A 17,931-nucleotide genomic window follows, 5' to 3' on the forward strand; every position below is an offset into this window, starting at 1 on the left:
TTCTTTGGAAGAGTCAGAGATTTTATTGCTTCCATGTTGGTAGATTGCTGGATTCCTCATGGCCTAGGTATTCTACTTTGTTTTTGAAGGAATTCACATTTCTTTCTATTGCATGTGAGGCCATGTTCTTCCAGTCATGTGAAAAGCTTGTCCAAATTCTCCACGTGTTCATCCATGTTTGTGCCTGTGACAGTTATGTCATCCAAGTAATCAGCATGTTCTGGTATGGTACGAGGGTAATCCCAAAAGTAAGGTCTCCTATTTTTTTATAAGTACAGAGGTCTGTTTGTGTGGCAGTTGGTCACACTGTTATGAAGAGTGCTTCACATGCTGTTTGTAAATATACGCACGCCATGCTGAGGCACTCAGTCTTGGCTTGGCAGCCGTTGAGACTGGAGCTCCCATTGGATGTTACCGCCAAGTGAGAATTGCGCGCAGTTATTCGGTTTTTGAATGCAAAGGGCACTGCACCGATTGAAATCCATCGCCAATTGATGGAAGTGTATGGTGAGTCATGCATGGATGTCAAATATGTTCATAAGTGGTGTAAAGAATTTGCAGCTGGTCGGACCGAAATTCACGACGAACAAAGGAGCGGGAGAGCGTCAATTTCTGAGGAGACAGTGTTGAAGGTTTAGCAAAGCATGCGTGAAGATCGGCGGGTCACCCTGTATGATCTCTGCATGTTGGTTCCTGAGGTTTCCCAAAGCACTGCTTACAGAATTTTACCGGAAAGATTGAACTACCAGAAGGTGTGCGCAAGATGGGTGCCACGCGTGCAGACTGAGGACCACATGCGGCAATGAGTTGATGCTTCCCATGCATTCCTTCACCGCCTTGCAGCTGAACAGAATAACTTTCTGGAGTCAGTAGTCATGGGTGACGAAACCGGGGCATATCACTTTACACCTGAGACCAAGCAACAATCGCGCCAGTGGTGGCATCCTTCTTCACCAAAGACACGGAAATTCAAACAAACACGGTCTGCCGGTAAAGTCATGACAACCGTCTTTTGTGATCGGAAAGAGGTATTGTTGATCGACTTTATGCCCACTGGGACCACAATTAACACTGACAGGTACTGTGAGACTCTGAAAAAACTCAAACAGGCAGTTCGGAACCGGAAAATAGGAATGTTGTGCAAGGGCGTACACATTCTCCATGACAACGCTCGCTCACACATCGCTTGGCAAACCATTGCTCTCCTGCAAAAGTTTCAGTACAACATAATCACCCACCCACCCCTATAGTCATGACTTGGTGCCCAGTGATTATCACCTGTTCCCTAGGTTAAAAGAACATTTGGCCAGAAAGCGATTCAGCTCTGACGACGAGGTGAAAGAAGAGGTTCATAGCTTTCTGAACAGCATGGCGGCGAGCTGGTATGACATGGGCATATAAAAACTGCCACAGCATCTACAAAAATGCATCAACAGAAATGGTGATTATGTCAAAAAATAAGCTAAATGTTCAAGCTGTAAACTGATGTCAACCATTGTAGAAATAAAAAAGTCTATGTACTTTTAAAAAAATAGGAGACCTTACTTTTGGGATTACCCTCATACTTGTCATTTCTTCCACAAATTGTTAGTATATTGCAGGAGCACTTGTTATGCCGAATGGTAACATCTGCTAAACAAACAGACCAACTGGAGTATTGCCAACTGTCATCTTGTCGAGTTCTACATCTACTTCCCACTGCGGATGTGTGTCCAATACATCAGTTTTTGTAAAACATTTGCCATATCTAATTTTTTGAAAGAGCTCCTTTGGCCTAGGGATTGGATACTGGTCATTCTGTAAAATCTCCACAGCTTCTTATTGATCCATTTGGCTCAGGTACAGCCTCAGTTGTGTAGCTCATTAACTGGGTTTCACTGGCTTCCAGATTCCTTCTTCGTTCAGTCTTTCTTTAACTTTATCCATCATAGCCAATGATATTGGTCAGTGCTTGAAAAATTTTGGTGTGGCTCCTGTCTTCAATTTCATGACTGCTTTGTAGATTTTACATTTGCCTAAGCCAGGCACCAGAAAAGAGATTCAAGGTTGTGACGTATTTTCTTTTTGGCTTCTTTAAAACTATTTTGACTATTTTGATCCACCATGTTTATAGGCTGTGACTTCCTTTTGCTAATACGAGGTCTGTTTAAAAAATTCTGGAACTTTGTCCACAAAATTTTTCTATGCTTACCTTTTACTTATTGTGCACAATCTGCTTCAAAATAATCTCCTCTACAATTGATGCACTGCTCCCAACACAGTTTCCACTTCCAGAAGCAGTCTTGATACGCCTCTTACTGGATTACGCGAAACGCCATCTGCGAATTTTCTTTTATCTCATCTGTCATTGTAAATCTTCATCCTTTCAATGGGGATTTCAACTTTGGAAATAAAAAAAAAAAAAGTCCATAGGGAGCAGGTCTGGAGAGAGCAGAGGATGAGGCAGCATAGTGATTTCATTTTTTGTGCAGTAGTCATGCACTGATAGCAGTGAATGTGCAGGTGCACAGGGGGACGGAATAACATTGCCATGGGCGGAGCTTGTGTAATACACATTTCTGCGGCTGGGCGTGTATAACGCAACTCATTGCCAGTTCAGTGCCGCCTGTATTGTCGACCTGGCGTATTCTGTTCACCTGCTGTGATTGCTTTCGCTAGCGCTGTTTTGTTCTTGTTTTGTTTTTTATGATGGCAAGTTTAAGTGAACAACATTCAGCTGTGAAATTTTGTTTTCTACTCGATAAAAATGCTGCTGAAACTGTTTTAATGTTGAAAACAGCTTACCAAGATGACACTATGGGGAAAACTCAAATGTACGAAAGGTTTGCTCTATTTAAAAATGGTGACATGTCAATTGATGCCAAACCTCATTCTGGATGTCCATAAACTGCCCAAATCAATGAAAATATTGAAAAAATTCAAGATCTTGTGCCCACAGCCCATCGACAGACAATTGATCAAGTGTAAGAGATTAATGGGTTATCTTGGAGCTTGGTTCAGTGAATTTTAACAGAAGATTTGGGAATGAAAAGGATTGCTGCCAAGTTTGTACCTTGGATTCTGACTGACAATCAAAAGGAACGGCGAGTTGAAACATGTAATGCTTTGAAACAACAGCTTGAAACTGATCCAAATTTTCTGTCAAATGTCATTACTGTTGATGAGTCATGGTATGGTTATGACCCAGAAATAAAGCAACAGTCAAGTCAATGGAAGACATCGTCGTCATCCCATCCAAAAAAATGTTGTCAAGTCAAATGAAACATCAAAACAATGCTGATTTGCTTTTATGATGCCAAGGGTATAGTTCATTCAGGATTTGTTGCCCCAGGTCAGACCGTCAATGTAACCTTTTATTTGGAAGTTTTAAGAAGATTGCACAATAGTGTTTATTAAAAAAGACCCAATTTGTGACAGACAGGAAACTGTTTCTTCCACCACGACGACACGCCTGCACACACAACCATCTCTATTACGCAGTTTTTGGCTAAAAATGGTATTGTTCCATTGCCCCATGCACCTTATTCACCTAACCTGGCTCTTTGTGACTTTCTAATTTGTATGCATGAAAAAGGTCATGAAAGGACACTGACTTGACAACATTGAAGAAGTCGAGGAAAAAAACGAGGAAGGAGCTGTCAGCCATATGACTACAAAAACGTTTCGAACAGTGGAAGCACTGATGGGACAACTGTACCCCGCCCCTTTTTTTTTTACCCCCTCATAGTAGTTTTTAATTTAGATTTGTTGCCAATAATTGTACATCTTTATCTAGAAGACCATTTTAGTCAAAGGCATCCTTTGTTTTGCGGTTAAAGATATTCTCTGCAGATGATAAATGCACACAGCTCTTACCCCACAGACATGAGCAAACTATATGGCCTGACTGTGGCATATTGCTAGCTTCTCCACAGGCAAAGGGAAAGATGGCTGGTGCCAAGAGATCCTGCTCACCAGGCTTTGCACCAGTGTCCTGGATTAAATTCCAAACTTCTGTGCAGCATCTCATGGAATGAGAGCATGTGATACTGTTGATGGTGATCCGACTGAGAGCATGGCAGTCCCCTGGTGTTATTTGATAAGAGTAGCCTGTGTGCTGGCACCATGTTTCACACACTCCCTTCTCTTGTCATCATCCAGCACAAACATAACACCACACTACACACATCCATTCCAGTTGTCTGCACTTGCTCTGTTTCACTTATTCCTCGAAAATGTGAGTCCAGTACCCTAACAACTTACACCTTACTCAGAAAATGAGACAGTTCTGGAATTAACTGCAACAATTAGCCAGGAATCCAAACAAAAGAGAAAGGCAGGAGGGGAGAGAGAATTACAAAGTTAAATGCTTGTAACAAGAAATTTTTTTTAACCAAAGCAGCTAAAAGTGACAGAGAGGGCAGTTAACAAGTAATAGTTAAGGGAAGGACAAACCGAAAATAGAAGGGGGGGGGGGGGGGGATGGAGCAAAGGAAAGAAAATAGCCTATATGAAAGGGATGTAGAGGATTGCCATTGATGACAATGACTAAGGGAGATTGGAAAGTAGGTAAACATCAGTGAAGCAGTTGACATTGGTTGAGGGTAAATTAGTTTTTGAAAAGCAGCACATGCTGTAGAGGAAATTGCAATCTGTGAAGACCTGAGCTTTCAGTATTAAGGAGGATGATCCATATAGTGCCCAATTAAGCACCAATGCCATGGCTACTCTGTTGCAGAGTACACATTCATGCTATTTAGAGGGGGGGGGGGGGCATTGCTTGCTGAGCACAGCACTTTGTTAATGTTATGTACATGTCTATATTACTCTAACAATATTATGAAAAGGAAAGTTGCTACTCACCATATAGTGGAGATGCTGAGTCACAGATAGGTACAATAAAAAGACTATCACAAATATAGCTTTTGGCCGGTAAGGTCTTCATCAAAATTAGATGACACACACACACACACACACACACACACACACACACACACACACACACACACAGCAGTGTGGCCCAGTTGCCTGAGACTGCAGTCGTGTGTGTGTGTGTGTGTGTGTGTGTGTGTGTGTCATCTAATTTTGACAAAAGCCTTACCAGCTGAAAGTTATATTTGTGACAGTCTTTTTATTGTGCCTTTCTGTGATTCAGCATCTTCGCTATATTGTGAATAGCAACTTTCCTTTTCATAATATTGTTACCTCCGTCCTGGTTTTCCATTGTTTGATCTAGATTACTATAGACATTGTCATTTGTCTCCCTGTGACAGTTTTGGTCATATAAAGTGATGATGTTTCTTGAAATCTGGAAGACTCTTGTTGCTTATACATGGAAAAATAATTGTTGGATTTATTATTTATTCTCTGAGTAGACTGAGAATTTGTAGATCAAAAAGGCAGCTCTTTACACAAAATAGAGCAGTATTTGTTCGATTTTGAAACTACAAAACTCATTATTGACGTGATATAACTTTTAAAGGATGAAAATTATGATAGTAATCTTACTCTTTATAACCTTGTTATTGGTTTAGGGAAGAAAGTTTGATTGTAAACAGCTAAATGTCTGAAGAATAAAATTAAGTTACATGTGTAAAATGATATCAGCTGTTAGTTTTTGAACTCTAACCACTTGTACCACAGAAGTGGATGAGAAGAACCTGTAGTAATTATTTCAGTGTCTGTAATATGGACTTTCCATGTGTTACTTTTAGGTTTAAGTGCAGCTGCGGGAATTGGAGTCGATGATTTGAGGAGGCTTTGCATCTTACGACTGAGTTTTGTGAAGGGTTGGGGTCCAGACTACCCACGCCAGTCCATAAAGGAAACTCCATGCTGGATTGAGGTAATAATGCCCTGTAAAATACAGTTTTCAAAAATCTAGTTTTTGTAATCACTAAGTAATCATCAATCTCTCTTCCTACAATATATATTGCTTCCATCTTGTTTTCTAACCAGTTCACTTTGCTTTTGCTAATTTCTCCCTCACATACATTTGCATAAAGAACCATGGGTTAAGATGGATTATACTTACAGAACCTCTTTCTGTTCTTTTATTTCATGGAGAACAAATTGTTAGTACATGAGGTATGGAGTGTACTATTTGTTTGCTTCGAAGTCCATAGCATATTTGTTGATATTCTTGTTGTTTCTACTTTATCCACCTCAGTCATCTCATATGTTATGTGCATGTTAAACAATACTTTCTGCATTCGACAAGTCACTCTGAACAGAGATGATTGTGAGCATAACTGATGAGAAGTGTCTGTTTCCTCTTCTGCCAAAGATAAGGTTAGAATTCTTTTTTTTTTATTTTGAGTAGTTCAACAAAATCTGATACATTAACGTAAGTATCTCACATCATAAAGCTCATTTACAGAAAAATGTCCAAAATAAAGCTTTATTTGAGTAAAGGTAGAAACATCACCTGCTTATAAGACCACACAGACAAACAAAGAACAAAAAAAAAAAAAATTGTATCTTTCACTTGAAACAGTTCTGTTTCTTATCATATACTGCTTTATAGCCCACTAAAACTGTGACCTGAAAAGTCAGAAACAGTGGAACTTGTGATACAGTGGGATATGGAGTTGCTTACTGTTTTGGTGTTAATTGAAAAAAACTGAAATTAAGTAATTGCTGCTTATGGGCAGTTCATTCACTTAAATATTTACCAGTACTCTGACGGTGCCAGATACTTCCTTATTAGATTTACTCATTCAGTGACCATTTCACAATGATGTAGAACGTGTCATCATAATACAGTGCAAATAAATAGCTCAAAATATATGAGGGACATTCATTACTTAAAGAAACGAACTGTGTAAGAAACAGTTGGTAGGACGAGTTTTGCACTTTTGTAGCCTTAGGGTGGCATTGCTGGGATGAGCTGAGAACAGCTGACAGATAAAAATTGTGTTGCTTATAACCTCAATATTGCATTTAATGGTGACACATCCACTTAAAGTTTCCAAATTAGTTGAATTACATTCGGTGATCCGTTTTTTGCTTTCCAAAGGTGAAAAACCGCCTAAAATATTTTGTCAAATGATTTTACAATATGGTGAAAGTTGGATGAACTATGGAAATTTTTATAAATAGGTAGAACAGTACAAAAATGGTCTTAACGGGAGTGACTGATGAGCAGCATTCTGGCTTGGCTTCTTGAAGTGTCAGCTTTTTCACTTGAAATTTACATTGATATCATTATTCATGAAGACCGAAGTGTTACAGTTGAACATACAGCAAACACAGTTGTAGTAATTGTTGGCATAGTTCATAACATAATCAATAAGAAGCTCAATTACAGTGAAACAAGTGTGAGGTGGGTCCCAAAATAGTTAACCAACAACGCAAGGAAACAAGACTGTGTGCAGACTTGAAGGACACCAATGAGATGGAAGGTGACCCTTTTTTAAACAAGATTTTAATGTGTGATGATACTTGGGTTCACCATATTGAACCAGAATCCAAAAGATAAAACTTGGAATGGAAGCACACCAGCTCATCTGTCTAAAAGAAATTCAGTTCAAAAGCATCAGCAGGAAAATCATGGATGCCCAAGGTGTCATTTTTTGTGATTATTTCATACAATAAATAGTTTCCGCTACTCAGACATGCTGATGAACAAAGAGCCGGCCAGTGTGGCCAAGCAGTTCTAGGCGCTTAAGTCTGGAACCACGCGACTGCTACAGTCGCAGGTTCGAATCCTGCCTCGAGCATGGATGTGTGTGATGTCCTTAGGTTAGTTAGGTTTAAGTAGTTCTAAGTTCTAGGGGAATGATGACCTCTGATGTTAAGTCCCATAGTGCTCAGAGCCATTTGATGAACGAAGTAAAATGAGCAATGAGAGAAAAATATCATAGATCTCAAAGAAAAGGCATGATATTTCTACATGCCGTCACACTGCACAGCTGATCAAGGACACCATTGTGTTGGGAGACATTATACGGAAAAAAGTTCAGCGACGTGAGATGGTCAGAGAAATTGTGGGGAAAGTGGCTCAAATAACAAGACCGGTATGGAAGAAAGTAGTTCATAGTTGTGATAAGTGTATTAATATTGGTGGGGATTGCATTGAGAAGTAGTAAAAATCTAATTGTGTAAAAATTCACAGGTATTTTTCTGTATCAGTTTGTCTCTGAATGTCTCTGCTGTATACATACAGGATATACACTATCCGGTCACATTAATGTGATCACCTGTCAAAAGCCTGAATAACTCTCTTTTGCAGCACAGACTGCTGTGAGGCACATGGGAAAAGAATCAACGATGTTCTGGAATATACTGACAGTGATTTTGAGTCATGATGGCTCCAGTGCCATGCCCAGCTGCACTAAGTTTCTCAGTTGAGGATAAATGACACGAAAAGCTCGATTGAGGTGGTCCCACATATTCTCAGTTGTGTTTGAATCTGGGGAGTTTGGTGGCCGGGGGAATAAGATAAACTCACACAAATCAAAATCATTAGACAATATCCAAGTAAAATTATGGAAGCTAGAGATGTCTTCCATATTCCAAATTCAGTTCCCCCAACAATTATATTTCAAAGAACAGCTAAAACAATTTTATCAACCATTACCAATTACTATACAAACTCTCCATCGTTGTTTTTAAAACCAATTACAAAATTCTTTGATAAATGCAATCTTATTCCGTAAAGCTACAAAACACTGCATATGGCCTTCAGGTCACAAGTGACAATAAATAAGGAAGAATGAATGACGATGATGTCTTTCATTTTGTTTCCATGAACCTTCATGTATTAATAATGCAGCAACACTTGTTACAGTTTCCTCGTCTCTAGACGTGACATGGCAGACAATATGAAAACAATACAACAAATAGCATTGCAGACAGTGTGAATACACCGAGAAATGTTTGCTGCCAGTATGGACAGAAACAAAATCCAAAATAGATGTGAAACATTGTAGGAAATAATGTTCCCAACAGAAGCATGTTTCCAGTGACAGTGTGTACGCAGCTTCACAATTTTTTTCACAGTGGTTAGCACACTGGACTCGCATTCGGGAGGATGACGGTTCAATCCCGTCTCCAGCCATCCTGATTTAGGTTTTCCGTGATTTCCCTAAATTGCTTCAGGCAAATGCCGGGATGGTTCCTTTGAAAGGGCACGGCCGATTTCCTTCCCAATCCTTCCCTAACCCGAGCATGAGCTCCGTCTCTAATGACCTCGTTGTCGACGGGACGTTAAACACTAACGACCACCTTTACACTTTTTTTTAAAAAAAAAATCAGTGATGACTTCACTAGTGGACTTCCGAATGTCAGCTTTTGTGAGTGCTTTTGTATGACTCGTATGTGGACTGCGTGCATTTTGATTATTCATTTCCTTTGTGGTGTGTGACATGTGTGCACAGTATGCCATTTAAAAGCAATGGTGCAATGAAAGCATATCACAAATATGTCACAATTATCATTAAATGTCATTATCAACAAATCAATAGCCTCATTCCTGGTTGTCTTCACAGTGCCACCATGTCACGATTATGTCATTTCCTGCAAAAGATAGTGTGAAATGTGCTCAACGATGTAAGGCTTCAGGAGATAATATGATAACTAATACACAGTACAAAATTCAGATGATTTAGGTGTAATGTAATGGCTAACATTGTGGTTAGCTGAATTAGAGGTTATAAGTTTGCGCAACTTGCTGCATACCATTCCCCCCCCCCCCCCCCCCTTTTCAACTTAGCTTTGCTATCATGTTCTTTAGGATTGTAATACAATATGTTCTGCAATATTTGATGATGGTAAACATTTGTTTCCGGTTAGAAAACGGAGGATGAAACAAATATTTTTCTGTTAATTTCCAAATGTGTGGTGATTTCTGAGTGTGTGGTTGGGCAGGAACCTAAGAGGTGAAACATTGAGCAATAACATTCATATTCTTACTTGTCACAAATATTTTACATATTGCACAAACACATATTTCCCTAAAGAGTTCTTGCTACAACTCTCCTGTCACTAACAATCCATAAACATCAACTTGACGCTATAGTGATCGACAAATCAATATCCTCATTCCTGGTTGCCTTCACTGCGCCACCACATCACGATTACATCAGTTCTTGCAAAAAAAAAACAGTGTGAAATGTACTCGACCCATCATCATTGCACGGTGAAGCTAAATTATGCAAGTTCTGTTGGCTATGCTGATAGTGGATTATGTCAACATTTCCTCTATCACATCTCCCTCTCCGCAGCAGGTCAAAATATTCCCTAACTCTGCCATCACGCACAGTGTGAACCATCTTCTTTTGTGCCACTTATAACTCATTCAGTCACATCAAATGTCAGTAGGAAAAAAACAGGATGAGGTCAAGCGAGACATTGAACAAGAATTTTGAATCAAATAAACTTTACCAGGAATAAAGGTAAAAACAGAAAATTTTTAGCATTGATATTATGAGTTTTTCACTGTTGCTACAATTTGTGGTGTACTATCACAGAGAAAATAAAATGACAGAACATAAAATTGAAGTCTCACTGTATGAGGTCAGCGTCTTACAACTGCACTGCCTCATTCAGTTGGTCCCTATTGCACAATATTCTTTGATGTAATACTTGCACCAGATAACTCATCATACAGGGTCTATCAAAAAGAACTGTCCACTTTGGCACATCTATATTTCTGAAACTAATAAACATATACAATGAATTTTGTTTTTTCATGAATGGGAAACTGAAAAAAAAATTTTTCATGCATTTTCATAGGTATTTAATATGCCCCCCTTGAACTGCATGGCATATGTCGGTGCGGAATTCAAATTGTTCCCACACTGCAGCAAGCATGTCTTGAGTGACAGCTTCCACAGTTGCTGTTATGCAATGCCTCAGTTCATTAATTGTTGTTGGTAACAGAGGCACACTGCTGCTACCTAGTGGGAACGATGTAAAACTCAAGAGTTTGCTCTTTCCAACAATACGTTGTTCACGCACATATCTCAAATAATATAATAGTTATATTTTTTAAATCAGACAATTCTTTTTGATACACCCTGCATAAAACATGGCGTTGCAATGCATCACTGCACACACTAACAACATCCCACTGGTGACTTTTGGACTACAAACACTGTTGTACCCCTTGCACTAACTCCAATCTATTCAGAAAACTGACTACGGGCTTGTAAACATGCAACTATGCCCCATGTGCCTCTTCATGTTCTCCCCTCAGTACACCTGAAAAACTGAGTCAGCATCCCCTCATGATGAGTGAGGTATTGATCTAAGGACAATGATATGGCAGTACTGTCATATCCTTTCGATCATTGGACATGATTTTCTTGTAAAAAGCATTACATTGTGATCACGTTTTGTAATTTGAGAGGGCATTATAGTTTTCCCCGTCATTAACCACTGCTCTTCAGTCCTCAAAATAGATTTTAATTGTGTAGAGTGCATTACTTATGAGGAATATTTTAGTTCCCATTTTAAGCAGATTTATTTCAGTGATCTTTTCATCTCCTTGGACAGTTTATAGTACCATTTTATTCCCTATTAGGAAATACTGTTTTGAGTTTTTTTGTCTGGTTTCCTTGATAAATATAAGTCCAAACTGGCTCTTGTTTCATAATTATGTGTAGAACTATTAATGAAGTACTTAGAACTGTTTTCCACAATATGCACAACACATTGGTAGATGTCCTCACTTGGTGCAATAAGGATACCATTTTTTAAATAGTTCTTTACAGTAAGCCCAACTACTACATCTAATTATTGCTCTTATGGCCCTTTTCTGCAGTTCAAAAACTGTTTCCATGCTTTGTGTGTCTTCGATACCCAGAGAAGAATCGCCTAGCTAAGAATTGTGCGTACATAGGAACTGCATGTCACGGCAATACATTGGCTGCTACACACTGATGATAGGATGCTAAGAGCGCAACACGCTGATGACACTATTTTTGTCAGTACCTTTCTGTGTTCATTTCATGATAACTGACTATCAGTATTCATCCCTAAAAACTTTGTGTTTGTTACACAGTATTTAGATTCATCATCTACGCTTAATGTGACAGTTGTTTTCCCTCATTATGCTGAAGTGCATATTGTTTGTTTTCTTTATATTCAACATAACTTATCATGCACTGCTCAGTCATAAATGTCCTCGAAGGTTTCATTTACTTTTCTTTGCATTTTGGTGTTTTATCAGTGAGCATGATGTTTCTGTCATCAGCAAACACCATGTCTTAAACTGTCTGGAAAGTCATGGATATATATATTAAGAACGGAATTGGACCCTGTATACTACCCTGACAGACACTTGTGTTTATATTTTTCTTGGCCTGACAATTGTTCTACTAAAAATTTGTTACCAGCAGTCATGTAACCTCTCCTGCCGTCTGCACCCACTGTTCCAGGAAAGTCTGGAACCACTCATTTGCTATTCCTATTACACGTAGTGCTTCTAGCTTGTTTAGTAGTATTTTATGGTCAGCAGTGTCTAAAGCCTTGGTAAAGCTTAAGAATATGCCTGTAACATGGTCATCCTTGATAATAGCTTCAAGTACCACTTTTTTGAAATGTGTAACAGCCGATAATGTACTTCTCTCACTGGAAATCAAGCTGTGCTTCATTAAAAAAGTATTTATTTGTGTAACACATTAGACTATCCTTTATGATTGATTCATTTATTATGTTTGTTAATGGGGCTTGTATGCTGTCTATGCATGCATTCAGAAGATGGCCTGGAGTCTCTTCTATTCCTGCTGACTTCTTATTTTTTTTAAATTTTCCTATGGTCTTCCTGACTGCAAGCTCCATTATGGGAAACATCTGTGTGCTTGTTGTGTACGTCTCTATGAGTCCTACCTGTGTTTTACAAAGATGTTATTGCAACTTCTCCACAATACCAGAGCCCTCAGGGGCTCGGCATTTGTTTGCTGAGTACGGGCTTGGCGACCCCGGGGTTCCTAAGCTGGGGACTGGTAAGTGCCGCTAGTTCTCTGCCACTGTAAGCTCTGGACATGCTTCAGTGACCACCGCACAGTGCGACGGTGGAATTTTGTGTCTCACAGGGAACAGAGATCTTAAACCTCTATAAAAAAAAATACCCTCAGTCTCAAGGTGTGCTGCGCACTGATGAGATGCATGGCTGTTGAGGTGGAACAGTCATTAGCGGGCAACCTCTGGGAAACCTGCCACATCTCAGTTGTATAAGGCTTACTCAGGCACTTGGGGCTCTGTCTCAGTGAACCTTTATTTTCCTAGCTGCTTGTGGGGCCAAAGTGGATCCTCCGAAATTCTCCTTACCCCCACCCAGCGGAAAGGGTGGGCCGCTGGATGGTACCAATGTCCAGTCCAACAAGAGGGCTCGTGTAGTCAGTCCTCCTGATTCAGTCAGTAGTAACAAAATGCATGCTGCTTCGCAGAATGTGTTTCTTATAGTTAAAAGAAAAGAGGGGAGTTTTGACAAAGTTTCACCATTTTACATATAGAAAGGCGTAGAAGGCATTGCTGGCATCTTAAAATCTTTTAATCGCTTGTGAAATGAGACCCTGTTGGTTGAAACATCTTGCTTCCAACAAGTCAAGAACCTTCAGAAAGCACAATGCCTTGGGGAGTTTGCGATAGAAACTGAATTGCACAATACCTTGAACTACAGCAAAGTTGTTGTGACTTGCAGGGATCTAGTTGACATTTCCCAAGAAGAACTGAAAGCTGAATGGTCCCGGGAAAGCATTGTCGACGTGCAACACATTATGAAATGGGTGGATGGTGCTCTCGTCAAATCAGACTCGTTTATCCTTACTTTTAACAGCACCAAACCACCAGGGCAAGTGAAGGTGGGTTTCATCATCTCAGTGTATGGCCTTATTACCCCAATCCAATGTGGTGTATTAAATGCCAGCACTTTGGGCACACTACTGTTGGCTGCAGAGAGGAAGCCACTTGCGGGAAATGTGGGAAAGCCACCCATGAGAGAATTGGTTGCCCCTCTCCTCCAAAGTGTGTCAACTGCTCTGGGGATCACCCTGTGTGGAGCAGGGACTGCAGAGTTTTCCTCGAGGAGCGAAAGGTCCAGGAGATCAAAACCACAAAGCACATCCCGTATGGTGAAGCGAAGAAGTTATACAGGTCCATGTGCAGCCACCCACGTTCGCTGCCTCCTTTTTCTTCCATTCTGAATTGGCCTGTCATGAAAACTGATGCTGCTACACAAAAGGAGGTTGCTACTGTCAGCACTATCACCTGTGATTATCAATGGACATGTGCTGCTGCAGTTACTTTGAAGCATGCCCCTCCTCCCTGAACTTCAGAAAAGGCCGTGGTTGCTGATATCGTAGCCCTTCCAGCTCCTCCACATGTCAAGTCTTGTGCATCACCCAGCACTGCTACACCCCCACCATTTCTGAGGTTGTGACTCCAAAGCCGCCTCAAACCAAAAAATTGAAATCAAAAGCAAAGACTAACCCACTGAAGGAGACTGCAGAGACTGATGTTGATGTCATTCTCTCTGACGTCTCTCTCGACTCTTCTTCAGAGGCGATGGAGATTGATGACAGACTGGGGCAATCATCTCACCCCAAAACAGAGCCTCCACTGATTGTGGGCTCCCCTCCCTGGCAGAAAGTTAGGATGAATGGGTTCTGGATACTTGTGGAGGAACTGAAACTCGTAGCACAGCAATGTCCCCGTGCATGAGTTTACAGGAAACACATTTAAAAACATCTGATGCTCCTGTACTAAGGGGCTATATGCTCTGTCGCAAGGATGACCTGACTGGGGAAAGGGCCAAAGAAGGGGTCGCCATGTTTGTCAATAATGGCCACCACTCGTCTGCTTTCCACCTGGGTACCAACCTGCAAGCAGTTACAGGTGAAATTCATTGACATTGGAGGCTTACAGTTTGCTCCCTTTATTTACCTCCTCTGGATGCAGTAGACTTCGATCTTATAGAACAACTCCTTGACCATTTCCCCTCCTGGGAGACTTCAATGCCCATCATGTCCTGTGGGGCTCAACCTCTACTTGCCCTCAGGGTCGAGTTTTGGAGCGCCTCCTGACATCTCAAGTGTTGTGTGCATCATCAACACTGGTACTCCGACTCATTTCTGTGCTGCTACTTGGATCATTCTTAGCCAACAACCTATCCCTCTGCTCTCCAGCCCAAACCGATTGGGAGGTCAATGATGACCTTCATTCCTGCCTTAGAATGCCGTGACAGCATCCAGGAATGGGTGGATCACATCACACGTGTGATCCACCATGCTGCTGACCTGACCATACCAAAGTCTTTCGGCCCACCAAAGTCTTTCGGCCCACTTAAGCGGCAACCTGTACCTTGGTGGACAGAAGAGTGCCATTCAGCCATGTGGGACAGGTGTGCACCTCTTCGACAGTTTAAATGCCACCCCAAAGCAGACAATCTCACCGCCTTTCGAATTGCGAGAGCCAAGGCTCACCATGTCTTTAAAGAGAGCAAAAAACGGTCATCAAAGGAGTTGCTGGTTTTCGTCAACTGTTCCACTTGTTCCACAAAAGTATGGGAAGCCATCCAGAGGATTTCCAGTACATGCAGCCATTTACCAATAGCAGCAGTGCTGAAACAAGGGTGCCTTCAGATGACACCCAGAGACTTTGCTCAGATGCTGGCCGAGCATTTTGCACGAACTACTGCCACTGCAAGTCAGGATCCAGTGTTTCATCGCTACCGAGCATCTGTAGAGAGGGAAAAGTTGGACTTCAGGTCCAACGGTTCTGAGGCCTACAACTGCCCTTTCTCCATGTGGGAGCTCGAATCGGCACTGGCTGAGACTTATGACACTGCACCCAGTCACAACCACATCCAGTATGCATGCTTCCACATGTGCCAGCGGTGTTCCAGGAAATCCTCCTCGAATATTTTTATCTAATATGGCAGACAGGCAACTTCCCCAACTCTTGAAAGGAGGAAATTCTGATCCCTCTCCTCAAACCAGGAAAGGACTGCACATGTCCAAGTAGTTATCGGAGCATCACCTTCACGAGCTGTACGGGAAAGACCATGGAGCGAATGGTTAGCAGTCGTCTGGTCTGGCTTTTAGAGACCAGGCAACTCCTTAGCCATTCTCAGTGTGGATTCCGCCGATATCGGTCCACTGTCGACAACCTGGCCCTCCTAGAGGCGGCTACTGAGCAGGCTTTCCTCCATAAGTATCACTGTACTGGCATTTTCTTCGATATAAGTAAGACATGTGATACTACTTAGAGACACCGTATACTCATGCAACCGCATCAGTGGGGTTTTTGTGGCCACTTCTCCATTTTCATTCGTTCTTTCCTGTCCTGTTTTTGCACCCTAGTTGGTGCCACACTCTCTGATCAATTTAAGCAGGAGAATGGTGTCCCTCGGGGCAGTGTTTTAAGTGTTACGCTCTTTGCCATAGCCATCAGCAGTATCACATCTATGGTAAGGAGTCCTGTACAGTGCTCCTTATTTGTGGACGATTTTGCTGTTTTCTGCTCCTCCTCCGGTGTTGCAACAGTGGGCCATCAGTTGTAACTTACAGTGCGGCGGTTAGAGGAGTGGGCTGGAAAGACGGGTTTTTGTGTGTGTGTGTGTGTGTGTGTGTGTGTGTGTGTGTGTGTGTGTGTGTGTGTCTGTGTCTGCGCGCATTTTAATCGTTCTTGTCGTGTGTGCGCATTTTAATTGTTCTTGTTGTCTTTTTAATTTGCCTGCCTTGAAGGTGGGAAACACCATCCTACATTTTAGAGACACAGTGCAGTTTCTGGGCCTCATTTTTTACTCCAGATTGTCATGATGGTTGCCACACTTGCGGAACTTGAAAACCCGAACCCTGAAGGTGCTGAACATCCTCAAGTGTCTTAGTCACAGATCTTGGGGAGCGAACAGGGCACGTCTCCTCCAGTTTTTGTGCATTTGAGGCTGGACTACGGGTGCACGGTGTATGGGTCAACGAGGCCCTCTTTTTTTGCGGTTCATTGACACTGCCCACCTTGAGGGGATTTGGCTGGTCACGGGCGCTTATCGAACCATTCCCATACCCAGCCTCTGTGGTGAGGCGGGGGAACCACCAGTTACTATCAGGTGCCAGCTCCTCATGGTGAACTAAGCATGTAAGTTCCTCGCAGCTCCAACTTTACCCGCACATCATACTGTTGTTCGTCCACATGTGGAGCACTTTTTTTCCAACTTTCCATAAGCCCGATGCCATTTGGGATCCATGTGCAGCATGTGCTGGAGTCACTCGATCTGGCACCAGTCCAACCCTAAATCCAGGGTTTTAACTGTCTGCCACGCTAGTTACTGGAGCGGCCCAGAGTGATTTTAGATTTGGTGCGGTACAGGAGAGATAGTGCTCCTGCTTCTGTTTTCAGTGCGGTATTTTATACCATTTTATCTGTGCACCACAATCGTGTAGCTGTTTTACGAATGGGTCTAAGCAGGGTGACTGTGTTGGTTGCTCTCTCATGTTCCCTGATTGTGTCCTCAAGGTCAGACTGCCTCCCGAATTTACCATCTTCAATGCAGAATTATATGTGGTCTTGCGGGCACTGGAGCAGATCAGACAGTCTCAAAGTGTTAGATTTCTCATCTGTTCAGGTTCTCTGAGCACCCTTTACTCTTTCCAACATTTGTACCCAGCAGATAAAGTAACCCAGACTATCCAGGACGCCCTCCTCCAACAACAGCGACTGGGGAAGGAGGTGTCTTTCTGCTGGGCACCAGGTCACGTGGGAATTCTGGGGAACAAAAGGACTGATCGAGCAGCCAAGGAGGCATGTCCTGACCATCAGGTCTTTCGGTGTACTATCCCCCTGCACCTGCATGTTCTCACCTTACTGTTGAGGTATAAAGTCCTGTGTCGTTGGGAAGATGAGTAGCTAGAAGTGACCGACAACAAGCTCCATGTCATCAAGCCCACAACTCGGCTGTGCCAAACTTCCTTCCAGCCACGTTGACGGGACGAGGTCCTCCTTACTCTT

At 41.9% G+C, this 17,931-nt stretch overlaps 1 protein-coding gene across 3 annotated transcripts in view; it reads left to right on the forward strand.

The window, feature by feature from the left end:
• The window catches only part of LOC126481087 (mothers against decapentaplegic homolog 4), a 167,435-nt gene that overhangs the window by 141,230 nt on the left and 8,274 nt on the right, over positions 1-17,931 (forward strand). For all 3 annotated transcript variants that reach the window (XM_050104589.1, XM_050104588.1, XM_050104590.1), the window contains one exon: positions 5,694-5,824. In XM_050104589.1, the coding sequence (XP_049960546.1) occupies positions 5,694-5,824 (131 nt within the window). The remainder of the gene's footprint in view (positions 1-5,693; positions 5,825-17,931) is intronic.

This window comes from Schistocerca serialis, chromosome 5 (genome assembly GCF_023864345.2).
Source record: "Schistocerca serialis cubense isolate TAMUIC-IGC-003099 chromosome 5, iqSchSeri2.2, whole genome shotgun sequence".
Classification (NCBI taxonomy): domain Eukaryota; kingdom Metazoa; phylum Arthropoda; class Insecta; order Orthoptera; family Acrididae; genus Schistocerca; species Schistocerca serialis.